The 25,470-nt window shown below is 44.1% G+C and overlaps 1 protein-coding gene and 1 long non-coding RNA gene across 5 annotated transcripts in view; one reads left to right on the top strand and one right to left on the bottom strand.

Annotated features, from left to right (window-relative positions):
- LOC134293853 (uncharacterized) overlaps positions 1–10,443 on the top strand; it is a 36,658-nt gene extending 26,215 nt beyond the window's left edge. Inside the window, exon 2 of the long non-coding RNA XR_010000821.1 lies at positions 9,873–10,443. This is a non-coding gene — a long non-coding RNA (uncharacterized LOC134293853). The remainder of the gene's footprint in view (positions 1–9,872) is intronic.
- Positions 1–25,470, bottom strand: part of nectin2 (nectin cell adhesion molecule 2) — a 116,382-nt gene that overhangs the window by 26,781 nt on the left and 64,131 nt on the right. For all 4 annotated transcript variants that reach the window (XM_062962776.1, XM_062962777.1, XM_062962778.1 and 1 more), the window contains exons 2-5: positions 13,088–13,444; positions 5,501–5,794; positions 3,963–4,080; positions 457–605 (exon numbers count right to left, since the gene is read on the bottom strand). In XM_062962776.1, the coding sequence (XP_062818846.1) occupies positions 457–605; positions 3,963–4,080; positions 5,501–5,794; positions 13,088–13,444 (918 nt within the window). The remainder of the gene's footprint in view (positions 1–456; positions 606–3,962; positions 4,081–5,500; positions 5,795–13,087; positions 13,445–25,470) is intronic.

Raw genomic sequence — 25,470 nt, 5'->3', positions numbered from 1 at the left:
AAAACTCACAGCAATGACAGCCTTCAACAACACATAAAACCAGGGATAATTGCAAACCCCAGTGCAATGAAGGACCTCTTGCCCAAGGAGAGCATGTGGAGTCATGCGGGAAGACTAAAGATGGCTTGTAAGCCCAGATGCGTTTTGAAATTGAAATGATTTCTATATTTGTAATCATTTGCAACTCTGGCACAGAGCCTGGAAAAGTTCCTCCTAGAATCACAGTGCCATAGAACGAACGCAGTTTGGCCCCACTTGAACTCCCCTGGGTCCATGCGTTGGATTCCTGGGAGATGTAGTTTGACAAGGTCTTGAGCTTTCTCTGCTTCCCCGAACTACAACTCCGAGGATCCCAACGTGGTGTCAAAGTGGAGTCATTCTGGGAAGTGGAACCTCCAAATAAAGGGGGAAATATTCCAAATCTTTGTGCCACTTTACCCCAAAGTTTGCGCTTACCTCTCACGAAGATGACCTGCTCGGTGGCCACTTGCCCCACGCGGTTGGTGGCCTGGCAGATGAAGGTCGTGTTGACGGAAGCGTCCACGTTTTGCACCAAGAGGTTCCCGCCTTGTACCGTCACCGTCTTGGGAAGCGGCCCGCTGGACCTGGAAAGGGACAAGCCAAGCAGAGGCGACATTTATTTATTTATTTGCAGTATTTATCACATTATATACATATAGGGCAAACATTCAATGCCCATATACACATAGAACCGAGACAGAGACAGACGCAGAGGCAATTTAACCTTCTCCTGAGAGGATGTTCGATTCATGGCCACAGGGGGGAGCAGCTGCTTCATCATCCACTGTGACGGCACTTCCTCATTCCAACATCGTAAATTAGTTAAATTTGCCTCCCCACTTTATAAGTGGTACCTAATTTCCTACTTGATAGATGCAACTATCATTCGGGTTGCTAGGTCAGCAAGAGCAGGGGCTATTTTTTATTTTTTAACTGACGGGTGCTCACCCCGCCACGGGCTGGCCTCGAACTCATGACCTCATGGTCAGAGTGGTTTATTGCAGCAGGCTGCTCGCCAGCCTGCGCCACAGCCCGGCCCCTCTTGCAAAAATGCCACCCATCCTGCACGCATTGCATACATGAAAGCCCTACCCATATGCCAACGTTTGTTTTGTTAAGCATGGCACAACGTGTTTAAGCTTCTCCTTCCAAAAGCAACACATAATATTTGCTTTTGAATCTGCCAGCACAGAAAGACCTAAGGGTGCGAGTCCAAAGCAGCCAAGGGTGCATCTACATTGTGGAATTGATTCAGTCTGATACCACTTGGCCTTTGACAACTGACCTAGCATGATCGACCTGTTGCCTTTCCAATAATAGTCCCGTATTTACGCCTCTTCCAGTACTTGGAAGGCGATGACAATTTGAATAATCCACCCCTTCCTGATGATTTCGAGATAACTAGCACTTTTGGCCCAGGTTCTTCCAGATATTATCCAAGATTGTAATCTTTTGTCCTTGTATGTGATTTTTTAATGACTTGTTTTTATTGTTGTTTTGATCTGTTTTATTGCTTTGCTTTTATTGCTGTTGACTGGGCTTGGCCCCATGTAAACCGCCCCGAGTCCCTTCGGGGAGATGGGGCGGGGTATACAAATAAAATTATTATTATATTATTATTAGTGGTGCAGTGTGTTAAAGCCCTGAGCTGCTGAACTTGCAGGCCGAAAGGTCCCAGGTTCAAATCTGGGGAGTGGAGTGAGCACCACTGTTAGCCCCAGCTTCTGCCAACCTAGCAGTTTGAAAACATGCAAGTGTGAGTAGAGCAATAGGTACTGCTCTGGTGGGAAGGTAATGGTGCTCCATGCAGTCATGCCTATGACCACATGACCTTGGAGGTGTCTACAGACAACGCCGGCTCTTCGGCTTAGAAATGTCAATGAGCACCAACCCCCAGAGAGTGAGTAGATCAATAGGTACTGCTCTGGCGGGAAGGTAACAGCTCTCCATGCAGTCATGCCAGTGGCCACATGACCTTGGAGGTGTCTATGGACAACGCCGGCTCTTTGGCTTAGAAATGGAGATGAGCACCAACCCCCAGAGTGTGAGTAGATCAATAGGTACTGCTCTGGCGGGAAGGTAACAGCTCTCCATGCAGTCATGCCAGTGGCCACATGACCTTGGAGGTGTCTACGGACAACGCCGGCTCTTTGGCTTAGAAATGGAGATGAGCACCAACCCCCAGAGTGTGAGTAGATCAATAGGTACTGCTCTGGCGGGAAGGTAACAGCTCTCCATGCAGTCATGCCAGTGGCCACATGACCTTGGAGGTGTCTAGGGACAACGCCGGCTCTTCGGCTTAGAAATGGAGATGAGCACCAACCCCCAGAGTGTGGGTAGATCAATAGGTACTGCTCTGGCGGGAAGGTAACAGCTCTCCATGCAGTCATGCCAGTGGCCACATGACCTTGGAGGTGTCTAGGGACAACGCCGGCTCTTCGGCTTAGAAATGGAGATGAGCACCAACCCCCAGAGTGTGGGTAGATCAATAGGTACTGCTCTGGCGGGAAGGTAACAGCTCTCCATGCAGTCATGCCAGTGGCCACATGACCTTAGAGGTGTCTACGGACAACGCCGGCTCTTCGGCTCAGAAATGGAGATGAGCACCAGCCCCAGAGTCGGTCACGACTGGACTTAACGTCAGGGGAAACCTTGACCTTTTTTACCACTTGGAAGTGCCATGGCTCGAGGCTATGGAGCCCTGAGAGTTGTAGTTTCCCAAGGACCTGATCGTTCTTCTGCCCAAAAGTGCAAACCAAGCACAACTTTTGTCTCCCGCCCCGTTCTTCCCTTGCTTTGCCCGCAGCCAGAGTCAATTAAGGAGGATGTTTTGTTCTTCGGAGCCGGCAGAACCAGTTTGGTCTCATTCCGGACTGAAAAGGGATCTGGATATAGAAAACGCCACTGAGCGCCCAGTTCAAGTCCTCTTGCACCGAGGGCAACCCTATTAATTTCACAGTATTTTCTAGAGCAAGGAATAATAATAATAATAATAATAATAATAATAATAATAATAATACTTTATTCTATAGGCCCAATAGAGTTGTCATCAGAATACTTTTTTATGTTTATAAAACCATACGGCACTTTATCACTGTTACTCATTTCCATGATACAGCACTTTATGAAACCTGTCCACGCTGATTTGCTTTTAATTACTCTGATTTTATCTGCTTGGACTTTAATATATTGTCCATTATTTTATTTTGTGTATCGTTGAAATGTTTTAAGTTTTGTCAAATATGTTGTGTCGTTGTTTCGGGCTTGTGTCTGTTGTGAGCCGCCCCGAGTCCCTTCGGGGAGATGGGGCGGGATATAAAAATAAAGTTATTATTATTATTATTATTACAGCAGAGTCTCACTTATCCAACATAAACGGGCCGGCAGAATGTTGGATAAGCGAATATCTTGGATAATAAGGAGGGATTAAGGAAAAGCCTATTAAACACCAAATTAGGTTATGATTTTACAAATTAAGCACCAAAACATCATGTTATACAACAAATTTGACAGAAAAGGTAGTTCAATATGCAGTGATGCTATGTAGTAATTACTGTATTTACAAATTTAGCACCAAAATATCATGATGTATTGAAAACATTGACTACAAAAATGCGTTGGATAATCCAGAACGTTGGATAAGTAAGTGTTGGATAAGTGAAACTCTACTGTGTTGTTGTTGTTGTTGTTGTTGTTGTTATTGTATCCCGCCACCATCTCCCCGAAGGGACCCGGGGCAGCTTACAACAGGGACGTGCCCAGCATAACAACATAACATCATAGAAACAGTGATTTAAAAGACTCCGAAATTGCGGTTTTGCCATTTCCTCCCTCTGGGACTCCTTGGTGCTCTCCTACTCAAGTGCCAACCAAGGCAGACCCTGCTTAGCTTTCAAAGGCAATATATTTATGTTTATATTAATGTTGCATCTGATACTCACGTGCTCCAGATGAACTCGGTGGGCATGGGGTTGCCATTGGCGCGGCAGGTGAGCATGGCCTCGTTGCGACTCAGGTACCAATTGTCGTCATAACCCACAATGGACACCTCGGGGGGATCTAAGGGGAAAAACCACAAGAATATATCAATCCATCCACTTTATTTCTAACCCCCACTCTTTCCCCCCCCAAGAGTGGCCTAATATTAGGATCTTAAGAGTCCAGAAGGACCACAAGGTCTTAGTTCAACTCCCTCTGACATGCGAGGAGTTCACCTATGGAGAGGTGCCCATCCAACCGCTGCTTGAAGGTCTCCAAAGAAGCAGAGCCCACCATCATTTGAAGTGGTACATATTCCATTCTCAAACAAATCTTAGAGTCAAGAAGTTTTTCCTAACTTTTTTTGGCATTTGAACTGGATTGGGTTCCAGTTTCCAGAGAAGCCGAAAAATGTCAGGTTCAGTCTTCTCCTTGATGTCCCTTCTAAATACATCAGATCTTGAGATCTGTTCTACTTGATACCCCTCAAGACACATTTTGATCTCTTCCCCTTGATGTCCCTCAAGATACATCAAGATATTTTCTCTTTGATGCCCCTCAAGATCTCTTCTTGATGTTCCTTAAGATATGTCAAGATCTCTAGATCTCTTCTTGATGCCCCTCAAAATCCATCAAGATCTCCAGATTTCATGTCCTTGATGTCCTTCAAGATACATCAAGCTCTAGATCTCTTCTCCTCAGTGTTTCCCCGACACATCAAGAAATCTTCTCTTTGATGGCAGTCAAGATCCATCAAGATCTCTTCTTGATGTTCTTCAAGATCCATCAAGATCTCCAGATTTCATGTCCTTGATGTCCTTTAAGACACATCAAGCTCTAGCTGTCTTCTCCTCAATGTTCCCCCAAGACACATCAAGATTTCTTCTCCTTGATGTCACTCAAGTTCCCAAGATCTCTAGATTTCTTATCTAGATGTCCTTCATGATACATTAAGATCTCTAGATTATTCTTGATGTTCCTCAAGATCCATCAAGACCTATAGATTTCTTCTCCTTCATGTCCTTCAAGATACATCAAGCTCTATATCGCTTCTCTTCAATGTCCCCAAGGCACATCAAGGTTGCTTCCTTGACACTCCTCAAGATACACTAGCATCTCTAAAGCTTTTCCCCTTGATGTCCCTCAAGATCCATCAAGATCTCTAGATTTCTAGGTCTCTTCTCCTTGATATCCCTTGAGACACATCAAGGTCACTCAAGAAACATCAATCTCTAGAGCTCTTTTCTTTGATGCCCTTCAAGATCCATCAAGATCTTCTTGATGTTCCTCAAGATACATCAAGTTCCCAAGATCTTATTTTTGACATCAAGATACATCAAGTTCTAGATCTCTTCAATGTCCCACAAAGTACATCAAGATCTCTTCTCCTTGACGCCCCTCAAGATACCTTAAGACCGCTAGATCTCTTCCTGTCAAACCTCTTCACAGTTTCTGAGACCTCTCCACCCCTGCAAAAAAGCAAACCCCCGGGGCCACTCACATAGGATGGAGAGGGTGACGGGGAGGGTCTCGGGCTGGGGCAGGGACTTGTGCTCCACCACACAGGTCACCCGCTGCCCATTGGCCTCCTTGCTGGGGACCAGGCGGTACTGGCTGGTGACAGTGATGGTGCCGTCGGCATTGGTGACCTCCGAGGTGCTGGTGTTGCCCCCAAGGCTGGACTGCCAGGTGATGCGGGCAGGAGGCTTGCCCTGGGCGGAGGTGCAAGTGGCCACAGGCTGCTCCAAGTTGCTCACCTTCACCTCGTGGGCTTCGGCTGTGTTGGTAGGCTTGGCTAGGAGAGGACAAAGAGAGGGAGAAGTGAGTGTGCAAACGGAGAGTGCAAACTGACCTGGAACCTGGAACAACACTTTGCACTTGCAAGGAGAAAAACAATCTCCCCGCAGGTAGATGTCGCACCTCAGGTTAGCTTCACCTTGCTAAAGACACCAGGCTGCACACAGAATGTAGTCTTTTGTAGTTTATTAGGGAATAGAGAAAAGATAGTTCATAAAAGGCAAAGTTCAGTTCCAAAAGGTAGTTACAAAAACAAGGCTGTAAGAAACAAATCCATAGAAACATTAAGCATGAAACAAGATCCTTTCAAAAGAAGCCAAAGTCCCAGAAACAAGAATACATCCAGGCTACAAGATAATGCATGGAAGCAGACTTGGTTCTTGATTCAAGTGAGGAAATTGCTTTGATGAAGATTTCCATCTCAGCAGACTGTTTGAATAGCATGACATGAAGGCATTTCTTTGCCCTTTGACCTCCCTCTTATTTGCTATTCTGAGACTTCTGCTGTAGTAAATAGTTTTTGATTTATTAAATACAGTTATATATTACAATTATATATTTTTTGTTATTTGAACTATATATATTATGAAATGATGGTTTTTTTCTCGAAGTGACACACCACCCAAGTCATGCTAGGTTTTTTGGTGAATTTTGACACACCAAGCGCAAAAGGTTGCCCATCGTTGTCCTACATTGTAGTAGATGCACCTTAATAAACAATAATAAACGAATGCAGGAGGAAAGAGGTTCCAGTGTCCAAGGCTGGAGTGCATGTATGCTGTAGAACGATTGCAGTTAATGGATTGACCCAGGCAATAATGCATAATGACACCTCTTTAATTGCCCAGGTTGAATGCTATGGAATCCCTGGAGCTGTAAATTTACAAGGCCAACAATCCCAACGGCAGCTCCCTGCCCAGGTATTCACAGTAGTAGGAACATGGAGCGGAAATCTGGACTCCCTCTCCTTTTTCATTTGCCTCCTGGCAGCTTTGCAATCTTCGCTCAGGTCAAAAATGTGACCCTGGTTTGAAAGCAAGCGGCACCAGTGTAAACACCATAAAAGTCTCAGAGTCCCTCCCGACCGCTTCAAGGAGGAGGAAATCTGGCCAGAATCTTGCAAATCTTTTGTCGAGGAGGAGAAAGAGGCCAGATCACAATCCCCACAAATGGTTGGCCAAACAAAGGTCTCCAAACCCTTCATAACTTTTAATCTTGTTTCTATGATTTTCTATATATATAAAAGAGTGATGGCATCAGGGCAGCGGACAAAACAACAAGACTACAGGCCCCCCAACCTCGAAATTTGACAACACAACCCATCATCCACGGCTCTAGGTTGATACAACAAAAAGAAAAGAAAAATAAAGTCCTAATTAGAGGGAGAGGAATAATTGTTTTTATCCAATTGCTGCCAGTTTGAAGTCTAAGCTCCACCCAACTTGGTCTCCTAGCAACCGACTCAGCCCAGGGGACAGGCAGAGTTAGGCTTCACTTAGGCCACTTCCACAGATTATCTAAAGCCCCAGCTTCTGCCAACCCAGAAGTTTGAAAACATGCAAATGAAAGTAGATGAATAGGTACCGCTCTGGCAAGAAGGTAACGGCATGCAGTCATGCCGGCCACATGACCTTGGAGGTGTCTATGGACAACTCCGGCTCTTCGGCTTAGAAAACCAATACCTCAATACTTTATTTCCCATACCACCATACTTCGCCACAGCAACGCGTGGCTGGGCACAGCTAGTATTTTTATAATTGTGCTTGAATCCATTTTATTTGACTGTTATACTGTTATTGTTTTGTTTTATATTTTAACTTGTTTACACTTTGTTTTCTTTTGAGCTTGGCCCCATGTTAGCCGCCCCGAGTCCCTTCGGGGAGATGGTGGCGGGATACAAAAATAAAGTATTATCATCATCATCATCATCATCATCATCATCACCACCATCATCATTTTATTATGACACAGCAAACAAGATAGACATGCTGGATTTCATATCACAAAACCACAAGTCGAACACTTCCCAAGTGTCTAGGACTGTGTGATGTATTTTCGGATGATGCGTGCAGATCCCAGCAGGGTGGCCTTTTGCAGTTGGCAGATAGTAATTTTGTCAATGTCTATTGTTTCCAAATGCCGGCTGAGATCTTTTGGCACGGCACCCAGTGTGCCCATCACCACCGGGACCACCTGCACTGGTTTCTGCCAGAGTCTTTGAAGTTCAGTCTTGAGGTCCTGAGAGCGGCTGAGTTTTTCCTGTTGTTTTTCGTCAATACGACTGTCACCTGGGATGGCGACATCAATGATCCAAACCTTTTTCTTTTCCACAACTGTGATGTCTGGTGTGTTGTGTTCCAGAACTTTGTCAGTCTGGATTCGGAAGTCCCACAGTATCTTTGCGTGCTCATTTTCCAATACTTTTGCAGGTTTGTGATCCCACCAGTTCTTTGCTGCTGGGAGGTGGTACTTGAGGCATAAGTTCCAATGAATCATTTGGGCCACATAATTGTGCCTCTGTTTGTAGTCTGTCTGTGCGATTTTCTTACACCAGCTGAGGATATGATCCATGGTTTCGTCGGTTTCCTTGCACAGTCTGCATTTTGGGTCATCAGCTGATTATTATTATTATTATTATTATTATTATTATTATTATTATTATTATTTTATGACACAGCAAACAAAATAGACATGATGGATTTCTTCTTCTTCTTCTTCCTCTTCTTCTTCTTCTTCTTCTTCTTCTTATTATTATTATTATTATTATTACACTGTGCAATTTGTCGCAACTTTGTGGCTCCATGCTCCAGGACCCTGGGAGTATATCTTTTTCAAGGTGTCCCTCCAAACCCATTGAGCCATAAAGTGGTTCCAAACTGTATTCATGCTACAGCGTAGATGCACCCAAATTGCCATCATGTTGCATTAATTGTAGTTGTTACATTCATATGTATCTAAGGTTGGAAGGAGAAATACTATATTATTTTCTTTATGTTTTTTCTGTTAAAAATTTGAATTAAAGCCATTAATTCTACAGTGTAGATGCACCCAAAGTGTCCCCAAACTGCACTCATTCTGGATGCACCCAAAGTGTTCCTAAAATGCATTAATTCTACAGAGTAGATGCACCCAAAGTATCCCCAAACTGCACTCATTCTGGATACACTCAAAGTGTCGCTAAACTGCATTAATTCTACAGAGTAGATGCACCCAAAGTGTCCCCAAACTGCACTCATTCTGGATGCACCCAAAGTGTTGCTAAACTGCATTAATTCTACAGTGCAGATGCACCCAAAGTGTCCCCAAACTGCATTAATTGTAGTTTAGATGCAGTTGAAGCATCCCTAAACCGAATCAATTTTACAATGTAGATGCACCCGAAGTGTTCCCAAACTGCACTCACTCATTCTGGATACATCCAAAGTGTCGCTAAACTGCATTAATTCTACAGTGCAGATGTACCCAAAGTGTCCCCAAACTGCACTCATTCTGGATGCACCCAAAGTGTCCCTAAACTGCATTAATTCTACAGTGCAGATGCACCCAAAGTGTCCCCAAACTGCATTAATTGTAGTTTAGATGCAGTTGAACCAACCTTAAACCGAATCTATTTTACAATGTAGATGCACCCAAAGTGTCCCCAAACTGCACTCACTCATTCTGGATGCACCCAAAGTGTCGCTAAACTGCATTAATTCTACAGAGTAGATGCACCCAAAGTGTCCCCAAACTGCACTCATTCTGGATGCACCCAAAGTGTCCCTAAACTGCATTAATTCTACAGTGCAGATGCACCCAAAGCTCTTTTGGTGTCCATCTGTGCTTGGCTTGACCTTAAGCAGGGGTCCTTTGGGGAACTCCGGTGTCAACGAGACCCCCAGGTGGGAACAGGGAATCCCTTTCTTTCCAATTAAATGCGGCCACGTAATTATAAATAGCCGTGCCGGGCTTCAATGACCTTCTTGCTGAGCCGGGAACGTGGACACCAAGGCCCGTCGGCGCTTTCTGTCCCAAAGCCCTGCGTGGCTTTTGTTTGGAGTAAATACATACAAATATGTTTTCTCTCCGACTCTTAGGTGAGGACTCGTTGCCTTTACTGCTGCGGCTGCGGCTGCTGCTGCTCTGGAGTCGGTTGCAGCAACAACAACAACCACCAAAAAACAAACCAGTCGGTAATGCAATGCAAGGAATGAGGACACACCGCTTTGGAAAGCAATTTGGCGGCCGGTTTGCAATGGCCCCGAGGAAGCAATTCCGATGCGATCGGGCCCTCCCCATCCAAAGAGAGCCAGATGGAGGCAATTTGCATTGATTTAAAATAACTGGGAGCACGAGCCACAGTTTGAAGGCAATGACAAAATCGTTGGCGTTCCTGTTATGCACAGAGAGATCGAGAGAGCTTTCATGACCATTGAACTGCCTTTGAGGACCTGGACAATCCCTCTCCAATGAGATCCTATGGCAATGATGGGCAACCTTTTGCACTTGGTGTGTCAAAATTCACCAAAAAACCTAGCATGACTTGGGTGGTGTGTCACTTTGAGAAAAAAACCCATAATTTCACAATATATATAGTTTAAATAACAAAAATATATAATTGTAATATATAACTGTATTCAATAAATCAAAAACTATTTACTACCATTATTTCCATGTACAACAATCTATGGTACTTCTTGCAATTTCCAGGCTGATTTCCCTCTATTGTAGTTTCAATGTAGTCATGAATAATGAATAATATAATAATAACTAGCTGTGCCCGGCCACGCGTTGCTGTGGCAAAGTGGTGGTGGTATTGGTTAAAAATTGTTGTGTAATTGTTCTGTTATCAAATTTCGAGGTTGGGAGGCCTGTAGTTTTGTTGTTTTGTGGGTCGCCGTGATGCCATCACTCTTTTATATATATAGATATAATAGTAATAATATGATAATATACTACAATAATAATAGAATAACAGAATGATATATATGTATGCGTGTGTGTGTGTGTGTGTGTGTGTGTATATATATATAGATATATGGGTAATGAAATTTCGGCCTAGGACAAAACAACAAAACTACACATCCCAGAAACACTAAACTTGGCAGCACAACCCCTCATCCATGCCTCTACGTTCATACAACAAAAAGAAAAGAAAAATAAAGTCCTAATTAGAGGAAGAGGAATAATCGTTTTCATCCAATTGCTGCCAGTTAGAAGGCTAAGCTCCGCCCACTTGGTCTCCTAGCAACCCACTCAGCCCAGGGGACAGGCAGAGTTAGGCCTCACTTAGGCCTCTTCCACACTGCCTATAAAATACAGATTATCTGATTTTAACTGGATTATATGGCAGTGCAGGCTCAAGGCCCTTCCACACAGCTATATAACCCATTTATAATGGACTTAATGTCAGGGAAAAACATTTACCCTTTACCTTAACTACCACCAATTCCTCAATACTTCCCATACGTATATTTCCCATACCACCATACTTCGCCACAGCAACGCGTGGCCGGGCACCGCTAGTATATATATATGTATGTATGTATGTATGTATGTATGTAATGTGCATAATTCCTATGGAGTAAACAACAAAACCACTGGACCAAATCACACCAAATTTGGCCACAAAAGACATAGTCATCCAATCAATCTACATGCGGCAGCGTGTCAGCAAAAATGGCTAGGCGTGTCAGTGCTGACACGCATGTCATAGGTTGGCCATCACTGTCCTATGGTCTTCTTTGACCACAGAATTGTGTTGGAGGCTTAAAGACCTTGTAAAACTACAACTCCCAGGATTCCATAACATAGAGCCGTGGTAGATAAAACTGCCGTTGGATTGCGTTAACTCGACAGTGTAGTTGCACCTGCTGAGTCCCAAGCACAATGCCGATCAATGATAATGATGCCAAAAGAACCTTCAAAACTACAACTCCCAGGATTCCTTAGCATGAAGCCATAGCAGATAAAGTGTTTTCAAACTGTGTTAACTCGACAGTGTAGATACACCCGCTGGGTCCTAAGAAGAGCATCAGCCAACAACAACAACAAACTGAATAATGCTAATGCAATCACTAAGAGCAATAACGTAATAGTAGTAACTTACAGTAATAATATACTAGCTTAACGATACTAATATTAGTAGTAATGACACAGTAGTGATAACTTTATAATATACTAACTAAACAATGATAACAATAACACTAGTAGTAAACTTAATATACTAATTCAACAATGCTAATGCTACCACTAGTAGTAATAAAATAGTTATGACTTAATAATATACTAAATGCCAATATCACCACTAGTAGTAATAACACAGTAGTAATTACTTAATAATATACTATGATTCCGTTCTGCGCAGGGTTCCATACTTTGCCCTTTAACAACACAACCGTTCAATGCTAAGGCTTCTCCGTCTGCACAGGGTTCCATACTTCGCACTTCAACAACACAACCGTTCAATGCTAAGGCTTCCCCGTCTGTGCAGGGTTCCATACTTCGCTCTTTAACAACACAACCGTTCAATGCTAAGGCTTCCCCGTCTGTGCAGGGTTCCATACTTCGCACTTTAACAACACAACCATTCAATGCTAAGGCTTCTCCGTCTGTGCAGGGTTCCATATTTCGCTTTTTAACAACACAACCGTTCAATGCTAAGGCTTCTCCGTCTGCGCAGGGTTCCATACTTCGCACTTTAACAACACAACCATTCAATGCTAAGGCTTCTCCGTCTGTGCAGGGTTCCATACTTCGCTTTTTAACAACACAACCGTTCAATGCTAAGGCTTCTCCGTCTGCGCAGGGTTCCATACTTCGTACTTTAACAACAGAACCGTCCAATGCGAAGGCTTTCTTGTCTGTGCAGGGTTCCATACTTCGTACTTTAACAACACAACCATTCAATGCTAAGGCTTCCCTGTCTGTGCAGGGTTCCATACTTCGTACTTTAACAACACAACCATTCAATGCTAAGGCTTCCCTGTCTGTGCAGGGTTCCATACTTCGTACTTTAACAACACAACCATTCAATGCTAAGGCTTCCCTGTCTGTGCAGGGCTCCATACTTCGTACTTTAACAACACAACCATTCAATGCTAAGGCTTCCCTGTCTGTGCAGGGTTCCATACTTCATACTTTAACAACACAACCGTTCAGTGCTAAGGCTTCCCCTTTTTTATTCCACCCTCATAGAGCCAAATGTGCTATAGCAGGATGTCCCAAAGTTTTGGCAGTTTCATAAACTTTTCCCATGTGTTTTCTGACAGAACCAATTAGGAAATGCATTGAAAACCCTGGAGCTGCTCACCCAGGACGATGAGGTGTGTGACGCCGTCCTGGTTGCCCCCAGGGTAGGTGGCGAACTCGCAGAAGTAGGTGCCCTGGTCGTCCAGGCGCAGGGGCCCGATGACCAGGGTGGTGTCCTCCAGGGAGGGGGTGCGGAAGCGGATGCGGGTGCCCTCCCGGTCCATGGGGAAGCTGGGCCCGTGCTCCGGGTGGAAGACCGCCACGTTCTGCTTGCGCCCCGAGGCCTCCTTCATCCAGGTCACCTGGCTGACCTTGCTGTCCGGAGCCGCCTTCACAAAGTGGCAGGGCAGCACCGCCTCCTGGCCCAGGAAGCCCGTCACCTCATCCAGGACGCGCACCGTCTGCGCCAGCGAGGAGCCTGCAACACCCAAGCGGGAGAGCATCATCAGGACCACAATCGCAATCATAATAATACAATTTATTTATTTTATTTATATACCTCTCTTCTAAGAGCGGTCTTACATAATGGCAAGATTAATGCCACATATAATAATCTATATATATAAAAGGATAAAAATTTTTTAGCCTAGGACAAAACTATACATCCCAGAAACACCAAACTTGGCAGCACAACCCCTCATCCATGCCTCTACGTTCATACAACAAAAAGAAAACAAAAATAAAGTCCTAATTAGAGGGAGAGGAATAATTGTTTTTATCCAATTGTTGCCAGTTAGAAGGCTAAGCTCCGGCCACTTGGTCTCCTAGCAACCCACTCAGCCCAGGGGATAGGCAGAGTTAGGCCTCACTTAGGCCTCTTCCACACTGCCTATAAAATACAGATTATCAGATTTTAACTGGATTCTATGGCAGTGCAGGCTCAAGGCCCTTCCACACAGCTATATAACCATTTATAATGGACTTAATGTCAGGGGAAAACCTTTACCCTTTTCCTTAACTACCACCAATTCCTCAATACTTTATTTCCCAGACCACCAGACTTCGCCACAGCAACGCGTGGCCGGGCACAGCTAGTATCTATATATATAAAAGGGTAATGAAATTTCGGCCTAGGACAAAACAACAAAACTACACATCCCAGAAACACTAAACTTGGCAGCACAACCCCTCATCCATGCCTCTACGTTCATACAACAAAAAGAAAAGAAAAATAAAGTCCTAATTAGAGGGAGAGGAATAATTGTTTTCATCCAATTGCTGCCAGTTAGAAGGCTAAGCTCCGCCCACTTGGTCTCCTAGCAACCCACTCAGCCCAGGGGACAGGCAGAGTTAGGTCTCTATTTACTACCATTCTTTCCATGTACAACAATCTATGTTACCTCTTGCAATTTCCACGCTGATTTCTCTCTATTGTAGTTTCAATGTAGTCATGAATAATGAATAAAATAATAATATAGTAGTAATAATATTATAATATACTACAATAATAATAGAATAATAGAATGATACATATGTGTGTGTGTGTGTGTGTGTGTGTGTGTGTGTGTGTGTGTGTGTGTGTAATGTGCCTAATTCCCATGGAGTAAACAACAAAACCACTGCACCAAATCACACCAAATTTGGCCACAAAAGACAGTCATCCAATCAATCTGCATGTGGCAGCGTGGCAGCAAAAATGGCTAGGCGTGTCAGTGCTGACACGCGTGTCATAGATTGGCCATCACTGGTATAGATGCATGTAGAGAAGGCTTGCAAAACGATACCAAAGTGCATTAATACAGCAGTATAGATGCCTCCAGAGACAGTTTGCAAAGCTCCCACTCCCAGTGCGCCACAGCATTAAGCCCTGGCATTCAAAGTGCATCAATTCCACAGTGTAGGCGCATCCCGAGTTAAAGGCCTTTTCCCTCCTCTTCTCCGAAACTGTCAGGTTCAGGTTTGCATCACCGGAGCCTTTTGCAAATCCAGATGAAGGATCGTTTCCGACAGGCGAGCCATGAATAAGTAAAGGGAGGAGAGCGCGCAGTTTGCAAAGTACCGCCGTTCCCGGCCTCCAGAGGATGTGGCACACTTCCGTGACGCCAAGGACAAAATGCGCACGAGCCCAGAAGAGAGGCAACGGCGGGGAGTTTTAGCACCCGCTTTTGGGAGCTCTCCGGGAGACAACGGCGCATTAGGCCCTGCTCCATTTAATGTGCACCTTGGCGCCCGTTCTGTTTGGAAGCTAAACGGCGAAAATGCATGCTTCCCTGAGGAGCCAAAACCAGCCCAAGTTGTAGCAATGCTCTGCCGTTGTCTTCCATGAGCCATCCTCTCTCCAAGTTAACCTTGTTTGCATCTACACCAGGGGTCCCCAAACTATGGCCCGCGGGCCACATGCGGCCCATTGAAGCCATTTATCCGGCCCCAACGGCACAAAGGCAGAAGGGGGTTTGGCTAAATGGCCCAAGGGAGCTCTTCCAACCCTTAATAATAATAATAATAATAATAATAATAATAATAATAATAATAATAATAATAACAATAAGAGAAGACCTGGCTCTGGCTCACGAATGGGACCCTGAAGAAGGAAACAGAAGGCCTGATCCTTGCAGCCCAGGAGCAAGCCATCAGAACAAAGGCAATTAATAATAATAATAATAATAATAATAATAATAATAGAAGACCTGGCTCTGGCTCACAAATGGGACCCTGAAGAAGGAGACCGAAGGCCTGATCCTTGCAGCCCAGGAGCAAGACATCAGAACAAAGGCAATTAAGGCCAAGATTGAAAAATCAGCTGATGGCCCAAAATGCAGACTATGCAAGGAAACCGACGAAACCATTGATCATCTCCTCAGCTGCTGTAAGAAAATCGCACAGACTACAAACAGAGGCACAACTATGTGGCCCAAATGATTCATTGGAACTTATGCCTCAAGTACCACCTCCCAGCAGTAAAGAACTGGTGGGATCACAAACCTGCAAAAGTCTTGGAAAATGAGCACGCAAAGATACTGTGAGACTTCCGAATCCAGACTGACAAAGTTCTGGAACACAACACACCAGACATCACAGTTGTGGAAAAGAAAAAGGTTTGGATCATTGATGTTGCCATCCCAGGTGACAGTCGCATTGACGAAAAACAACAGGAAAAACTCAGCCACTATCAGGACTTCAAGACTGAACTGCAAAGACTCTGGCAGAAACCAGTACAGGTGGTCCCGGTGGTGATGGGCACACTGGGTGCCGTGCCAAAAGATCTCAGCCGGCATTTGGAAACAATAGACATTGACAAAATTACGATCTGCCAACTGCAAAAGGCCACCCTACTGGGATCTGCATGCATCATCCGAAAATACATCACACAGTCCTAGACACTTGGGAAGTGCTCGACTTGTGATTTTGTGATACGAAATCCAGCATGTCTATCTTGTTTGCTGTGTCATAATATAATAATAGTAACATTGAGGCTGGGAGGCCATCTGTCAGGGGTGCTTTGCTTGTGCTTTTGGTCCACAAAGGCAGAAAGGGGTTGGGGAGAAGAAGGAGATGGAGGAGGAGAAGAAGTGGAAGGAGGAGAAAAAGGAGAAAAGGGAGACTGGGAAAAGGGAAGGAGAAAAAGGAGATGGAGAAGAAGAGGAAGGAGAAGGAGATTGGAGAAAGAGTAAAGGAAGCAGAGAAGGAAAAGAAGAGGATGGAGGAGGAAACAAGGAGATTGGAGAAAGGGAAAGAAGAAAGGAAGCAGAAGCAGATGGAGGAGAAGAGGAAGCGGAAGGAAGAGAGGAAGCAGAAGGAGATGGAGAAAAAGAAGTGGAAAGAGGAGAGGAAAAGGAAAGGAAGCAGAAGGAGATGGAGGAGAAGAGGAAGCGGAAGGAGGAGAGGAAGGAGAAAAAGGAGACTGAGGAAAGGGAAAGAAGAAAGGAAGCAGAAGCAGATGGAGGAGAAGAGGAAGCGGAAGGAAGAGAGGAAGCAGAAGGAGATGGAGAAAAAGAAGTGAAAAGAGGAGAGGAAAAGGAAAGGAAGCAGAAGGAGATGGAGGAGAAGAGGAAGCGGAAGGAGGAGAGGAAGGAGAAAAAGGAGACTGGGGAAAGGGAAAGAGGAAAGGAAGTACAGTAGAGTCTCACTTATCCAACATAAACGGGGCGGCAGAACGTTGGATAAGCGAATATGTTGGATAATAAGGAGAGATTAAGGAGAAGCCTATTAAACATCAAATTAGGTTATGATTTTACAAATTAAGCACCAAAACATCATGTTATACAACAAATTTGGCAGAAAAAGTAGTTCAATAGGCAGTAATGTTATGTTGTAATTACTGTATTTACGAATTTAGCACCAAAATATCAAGATGTATTGAAAACATTGACTACAAAAATGCGTTGGATAATCCAGAACGTTGGATAAGTGAGTGTTGGATAAGTGAGACTGTACTGTAGAAGGAGACGGAGGAGAGGAAGCAGATGGAGGAGAAAAAGGAGAAAAGAGATTGGAAAAAGGGAAAGAGAAAAAGAAGGAGATGGAAAAGAAGGGGAAGGAGAAGGAGGAGAGGAAAGAGAAGGAGATTGGAGAAAGAGTAAAGGAAGCAGAGGGAGAAGGAGAAGAAGAGGAATGAAGAAACAGAAGGAGATTGGAGAAAGGGAAAGAGGAAAGGAAGCAGAAGGAGAAGAGGAAGGAAAGGAGGAAAGGAAGAGGAGGATGGAGAAGAAGAAGAAGGGTCTGTATGAAGGTTGACGGCTGGACTGGAGGCCTGAGAGTCCTGGGTTCGAGTCCTCACTCAGGCATGGAAACCCAATGGAGAACCACAGCAAAAAAATGCAAGGGAGCGGTCCCGGCCTTGAATTATTCAGCGCACTCCTTTCCGAGGAGGGCGGCGTCCATATTAATAATGGAAGGACTTAGTATTTACATTGCTCCGAGCGCTGCGCATATATGATTATCCCTGTAATCTGGACGGTAAGTCGGTCGATCCCGCTGACCCGTCATTCCCGGCGGAGAAGCGGGAGAGGTCTCCTCGGGTTCACGGCCGGACGCAAAACGTATAGCTTTGCTTTCTAAAAAAACGAGGTCTCCGGTCTGTAATGCTCCGCTAATGCTGCGCGGCTTAGGTGTGCTCCGCGCATTAGGTTGATGAACAGCTTTACCTGGCCGGATTTAAGCCCTCCTTCCTAATAATATGTCAGTGGGATTACGGAGTGCGCGATTCAAGAGTGACGTCCCAAATACACAATTCTGCAAGATTTCTGCGAGATGCCCAGTTGCAGACATGCGTTGCGTGCAAAGAAACCATAAATATAAGCAATCCAGGGATGCATTGACCACAGAATGAATGCAGGTTGATACTATGAACTACAACTCCCAGCATCCCATAGGTAGTCCAAGGGGTGCCAAATTACATTGCACAATGGAGCAGATTCTCCCCTTTGGAAACTACAACTCCCAGCATCCCATAGGCAGTTCAAGGGGTGCCAAACTACATTTTTGCAACTGTACTTATACTCGGGTGAGGGTCCTGGTTGGCTTATATTTGGGTCAGCTTATACTCAAGAATATATGGTTCATTTATTATTTTTCTCTATTATTATTACATTTATTATTGTACTCTATTATTGTTGCTACTATTACATTAATTTTACTCTATTTTTATTATTATTAATACATTTATTATTTCACTCTGATCTTATTATTATATTTATTATTCTGCTCTATTTATTATTACTTGTATTATTTTCCTGTATTTATTATTATTATTATTATTATTATTATTATTATTATTATTATTATTATTATTTAATTATGACACAGCAAACAAGATAGACATGCTGGATTTCTTATCACAAAATCACAAGTCGGACACTTCCCAAGTGTCTAGGACTGTGTGATGTATTTTCGGATGATGCGTGAAGATCCCAGCAGGGTGGCCTTTTGCAGTTGGCAGATCGTAATTTTGTCAATGTCTATTGTTTCCAAATGCCGGCTGAGATCTTTTGGCACGACACCCAGTGTGCCCATCACCACCGGGACCACCTGCACTGGTTTCTGCCAGAGTCTTTGAAGTTCAGTCTTGAGGTCCTGAGAGCAGCTGAGTTTTTCCTGTTGTTTCTCGTCAATGCGACTGTCACCTGGGATGGCGACATCAATGATCCAAACCTTTTTCTTTTCCACAACTGTGATGTCTGGTGTGTTGTGTTCCAGAACTTTGTCAGTCTGGATTCGGAAGTCCCACAGTATCTTTGTGTGCTCATTTTCCAATACTTTTGCAGGTTTGTGATCCCACCAGATAATAATAATTATAATAATAATTATCCCACCAGATAATAATAATAATGATTATTATTATTATTATTGTTGTTGTTATTATTATTATTATTATTATTATTACATGTATTATTTTACTCTACTATTATTAAAAGGATACATAAGCACATTTACATTGAAGAAGATGAGAATGATTATTTGATCAGAGTTGGACAGTCTTATCTTAAATTTGAACTTGATGTAAATATTCAAAAACATTTAACCTACTGATGCCTCAATTAATGTAATTTTATTCGTATCTGTTTATATTTCTGAAATTTACCACCCTCGGCTTATACTGGAGTCAATGATTTCCCAGTTTTGTGGTAAAATTAGGTGCCTCGGCTTATATAGTAGGTAAAGGTAAAGGTTTTCCCCTGACGTTAAGTCCAGTCGTGTCTGACTCTGGGGGTTGGTGCTCATCTCCATTTCTAAGCCGAAAAGCCGGCGTTGTCCAGAGACACCTCCAAGGTCATGTGGCCACTGGCATGAATGCATGGAGCGCTGTTACCTTCCCGCTGGAGCAGTACCTATTGATCTACTCACATTGGCATGTTTTCGAACTGCTAGGCTGAGAGGAGCTGGGGCTAACAGCAGGCGCTCACTCTGCTCCTGGGATTTGAACCTGGGACCTTTCAGTCTGCAAGTTCAGCAGCTCAGCGCTTTAACACACTGAGCTACCACCAGGGGCCCGGCTTGTATACGGGTCGGCTTATATTTGAGAATATATATGGTATATCACTTATTTTGCAACAAACTTTTCACCCACCCAGGGAAGGCTATAGACCAGGGGTCCCCAAACTTTTTAAACAGGGGGCCAGTTCACGATCCTTCAGACCGTTGGAGGGCCGGACTATAGTTGGCCACCGAGCAATAAATAATAATAATAATAATAATAATAATAATAATAATAATAATAATAATAATAATGGGGGTTGGAAGAGACCCCTTGGGCCATTTAGTCCAATCCCCTTCTGCCTTTGTGCACCGAAAGCACAAGCAAAGCACCCCTGACAGATGGCCACCCAGCCTCAATGTTAATAATAATAATAATAATAATAATAATAAAAAAGAGGGTTGGAAGAGACCCCTTGGGCCATTTAGTCCAACCCCTTTCTGCCTTTGTGCAGCAAAAGCACAAGCAAAGCACCCCTGACAGATGGCCACCCAGCCTCAATGTTAATAATAATAATAATAATAATAATAATAATAATAATAATAATAATAATAATAAAGAGGGTTGGAAGAGACCCCTTGGGCCATTTAGTCCAACCCCTTTCTGCCTTTGTGCACCGAAAGCACAAGCAAAGCACCCCTGACAGATGGCCACCCAGCCTCAATGTTAATAATAATAATAATAATAATAATAATAATAATAATAATAATAATGGGGGCTGGAAGAGACCCCTTGGGCCATTTAGTCCAACCCCTTTCTGCCTTTGTGCAGCAAAAGCACAAGCAAAGCACCCCTGACAGATGGCCACCCAGCCTCAATGTTAATAATAATAATAATAATAATAATAATAATAATAATAATAATAATAAAGAGGGTTGGAAGAGACCCTTGGGCCATTTAGTCCAACCCCTTTCTGCCTTTGTGCAGCAAAAGCACAAGCAAAGCACCCCTGACAGATGGCCACCCAGCCTCAATGTTAATAATAATAATAATAATAATAATAATAATAATAATAATAATAATAATAAGGGTTGTAAGAGGAGACCCCTTGGGTCATTTAGCCCAACCTCCTTCTGCCCTTGTGCCGTGGGGGCCGGATAGATAGCTTCGACGGGCCGCATCCGGCCCCCGGGCCTTAGTTTGGGGACCCCTGCTATAGACCTTGCAAAACTACAACTCCCATGATCTCATTGCGGTTCAAGCGGCATTGACTAGGGCTTTCAAGCTCCATTTTGCCGGGGGAATGTGGGGCAAGGGAAAAAGCTCCTGCCGACAAAATCCGCCAGCGCAGCAGCTCTGCCCGCCTGACACGGCCACCCAAACAATGGGGCGCATTAGAGGGCTTTTGTTGCCAAGCGGCCAGCCAGCGGCAGACGGGGCATTTCCCAGCCACTTCCGTGACCACGGCAAAACCCCGGGCGGTTTGGTTCACACAGCTCATTCCCAGGAGACAAATGACGTCACTGTTCCCGGGGTCCGGATTCAAAACCTCCCCACTTTGGGGTTGCAATGGAAACCAAAGCAGGGAACAAGGCATGAGAAGCATGATGGAAAGACATAGATCAGATGACTATGTCTTTTGTGGACAAATTTGGTGTGATTTGGTCCAGTGGTTTTGTTGTTTACTCCATGGGAATTATGCACATTTTTATATATATAGATATAGATATAGATATAGATATAGATATAGATAGATAGATAGATAGATAGATAGATAGATAGATAGATAGATAGATAGATAGATTACTAGCTGTGCCCGGTCACGCGTTGCTGTGGCGAAGTATGGTGGTATGGGAAATAAAGTATTGAGGAATTGGTGGTAGTTAAGGTAAAGGGTAAAGGTTTTCTCCTGACATTAAGTCCAGTTGTGTCTGACTGCATACTGAAGTGGATTATATGTCAGTGTGGAGTCAAAATAATCCAGTTCAAAGCAGATAATGTAAGATTATAAATGGGTTATATAGCTGTGTGGGAGGGCCTTGAGTCTACACTGCCATATAATCCAGTTAAAATCAGATAATCTGTTTTTTATAGGCAGTGTGGAAGAGGCCTAAGTGAGGCCTAACTCTGCCTGTCCCCTGGGCTGAGTGGGTTGCTAGGCGACCAAGTGGGCAGAGCTTAGCCTTCTAACTGGCAGCAACTGGATAAAAACAATTATTCCTCTCCCTCTAATTAGGACTTAATTTTTCTTTTCTTTTTGTTGTATGAACGTAAAGGCATGGATGAGGGGTTGTGCTGCCAAGTTTAGTGTTTTGGGATGTGTAATTTTGTTGTTCTGTCCTAGGCCGAAATTTCATTACCCTTTTATATATATAGACTAGCTGTGCCCGGCCACGCGTTGCTGTGGCAAAGTATGGTGGTATTGGAAATAAAGTATTGAGGAATTGGTGGTAGTTAAGGAAAAGGGTAAATGTCTTCCCCTGATGTTAAGTCCATTATAAATGGGTAATATAGCTGTGTGGAAGGGCCTTGAGTCTACACTGCCATATAATCCAGTTAAAATCAGATAATCTGTTTTTTATAGGCAGTGTGGAAGAGGCCTAAGTGAGGCCTAACTCTGCCTGTCCCCTGGGCTGAGTGGGTTGCTAGGCGACCAAGTGGGCAGAGCTTAGCCTTCTAACTGGCAGCAACTGGATAAAAACAATTATTCCTCTCCCTCTAATTAGGACTTAATTTTTCTTTTCTTTTTGTTGTATGAACGTAAAGGCATGGATGAGGGGTTGTGCTGCCAAGTTTAGTGTTTTGGGATGTGTAATTTTGTTGTTCTGTCCTAGGCCGAAATTTCATTACCCTTTTATATATATAGACTAGCTGTGCCCGGCCACGCGTTGCTGTGGCAAAGTATGGTGGTATTGGAAATAAAGTATTGAGGAATTGGTGGTAGTTAAGGAAAAGGGTAAATGTCTTCCCCTGATGTTAAGTCCATTATAAATGGGTAATATAGCTGTGTGGAAGGGCCTTGAGTCTACACTGCCATATAATCCAGTTAAAATCAGATAATCTGTTTTTTATAGGCAGTGTGGAAGAGGCCTAAGTGAGGCCTAACTCTGCCTGTCCCCTGGGCTGAGTGGGTTGCTAGGCGACCAAGTGGGCAGAGCTTAGCCTTCTAACTGGCAGCAACTGGATAAAAACAATTATTCCTCTCCCTCTAATTAGGACTTAATTTTTCTTTTCTTTTTGTTGTATGAACGTAAAGGCATGGATGAGGGGTTGTGCTGCCAAGTTTAGTGTTTTGGGATGTGTAATTTTGTTGTTCTGTCCTAGGCCGAAATTTCATTACCCTTTTATATATATAGACTAGCTGTGCCCGGCCACGCGTTGCTGTGGCAAAGTATGGTGGTATTGGAAATAAAGTATTGAGGAATTGGTGGTAGTTAAGGAAAAGGGTAAATGTCTTCCCCTGATGTTAAGTCCATTATAAATGGGTAATATAGCTGTGTGGAAGGGCCTTGAGTCTACACTGCCATATAATCCAGTTAAAATCAGATAATCTGTTTTTTATAGGCAGTGTGGAAGAGGCCTAAGTGAGGCCTAACTCTGCCTGTCCCCTGGGCTGAGTGGGTTGCTAGGCGACCAAGTGGGCAGAGCTTAGCCTTCTAACTGGCAGCAACTGGATAAAAACAATTATTCCTCTCCCTCTAATTAGGACTTTATTTTTTTTCTTTTTGTTGTATGAACGTAGAGGCATGGATGAGGGGTTGTGCTGCCAAGTTTAGTATTTCTGGAATGTGTAGTTTTGTTGTTTTGTCCTAGGCCGAAATTTCATCACCCTTTTATATATATAGATTAAATTTTGGGATGTGATATGGAGCTGAGAGAGCGACGGGGAAAACTGTGGACAGAGAGGACAAAAGTTATTCTAGTTCAGTTCTGGGCGCCGCAATCTCCAAATCTCCAATATGGGGATGTTTCGGGAAAGGGAAGACCTCAATAAAGACATCAACATCTGCAAAAAAAATAAAAGAGAACGGGACGTGGATTCCCTGAAAGGACAAGCCCAGTTCTGGAAGAAGAGACAGGAAAAGAAGAGAAACCGGAAAAGAAAGAAACCACGTTCTGTCGGCATTAAATGTCCTGAACTCCGGAAAAGTCTGAAAACACCTGTGAGAACAGAATCGACCGTAAAAGCTCAGGGCTACAAAAGTCTTTTTGGCTTTTCAAAATAATGCCTTGAAACGCTCTTCTTTTCTCTTGCAAAACAGCTGGCTTCCTGTTTGCCTGGGATGCGGTGCTCCAAAGCCCAGCAAAGAGGGCGCAGAACGAGGTCAAACGGAGGAAAACAGGTTTTCATTTCTTTTGTAACCAAAAGAAGAGAGAAGCCAGATGCATCCAGTGCAGACCGTCAGTCATTTGAGAAAGGCATTGTTTGCCTGTGTTCCAAGTTTCGTCCAGGTCCAGCGTCAGCGGGGTTCAGTGGGTGCAGGTGAACTACAACTCCCATATGCAAGTCCCATCATCCATGGTCCATCCCACTCCAAACAGCGCCAGGATGTAAAGTAGGTCATGGGGATTGTGTGTGTCAAGTTTGGTCTTGATCAGACATTGGTGGGGGTTGCAGTGCTCTCAGGAAGTGAGTGAAGATACTGCAAGTCCCATCATCCATGGTCCATCCCACTCCAAAGAGTGCCAGGAGGTAAAGTAGGTCATGGGGATTGTGTGTGTCAAGTTTGGTCTTGATGGGACATTGGTGGGGGTTGCAGTGCTCTCAGGAAGTGAGTGAAGATACTGCAAGTCCCATCATCCATCGTCCAAACTCTTTCAAACCACACCAGGATGTAGAGTGGGTCATGGGGCCTCTGTGTCCCAAGTTTGGTACTGATTTGTCGTTGGTGGGAGTCGCAGTGCTCTCAGGAAGTGAGTGAAGGTATTGCAAGTCCCATCGTCCATGGTCCAAACTCTTCCAAACTACACCATGGTTAGGGTTAAATACCAAGTTTGGTACTGATTTGTCGCTGGTGGGAGTCGCAGTGCTCTCAGGAAGCCAGTGAAGCTACTGCAAGTCCCATCGTCCATGGTCCAAACTCTTCCAAACTACACCAGGGTTAGGGTTAGGTACCAAGTTTGGTACTGATTTGTCGCTGGTGGGAGTCGCAGTGCTCTCAGGAAGTGAGTGAAGGTATTGCAAGTCCCATCGTCCATAGTCCAAACTCTTCCAAGCCACACCATGGTTAGGGTTAAATACCAAGTTTGGTACTGATTTGTCGCTGGTGGGAGTCGCAGTGCTCTCAGGAAGCCAGTGAAGCTACTGCAAGTCCCATCATCCATGGTCCAAACTCTTCCAAACCACGCCAGGATGTAGAGTGGGTCATGGGGCCTCTGTGTACCAAGTTTGGTACTGATTCGTTGTTGGTGGGAGTTACAGTGCTCCCAGGAAGTGAGTGAAGATACTGCAAGTCCCATCATCCGTTGTCCAAACTCTTCCAAACTACACCAGGGTTAGGGTTAGGTACCAAATTTGGTACTGATTCGTTGTTGTTGGGAGTCGCAGTGCTCTCAGGAAGCCAGTAAAGGTATTGCAAGTCCCATTGTCC

Source organism: Anolis carolinensis, unplaced genomic scaffold, assembly GCF_035594765.1.
Source record: "Anolis carolinensis isolate JA03-04 unplaced genomic scaffold, rAnoCar3.1.pri scaffold_10, whole genome shotgun sequence".
NCBI classification, from domain to species: domain Eukaryota; kingdom Metazoa; phylum Chordata; class Lepidosauria; order Squamata; family Dactyloidae; genus Anolis; species Anolis carolinensis.
This window is presented reverse-complemented; position numbering and strand designations above follow the sequence as displayed.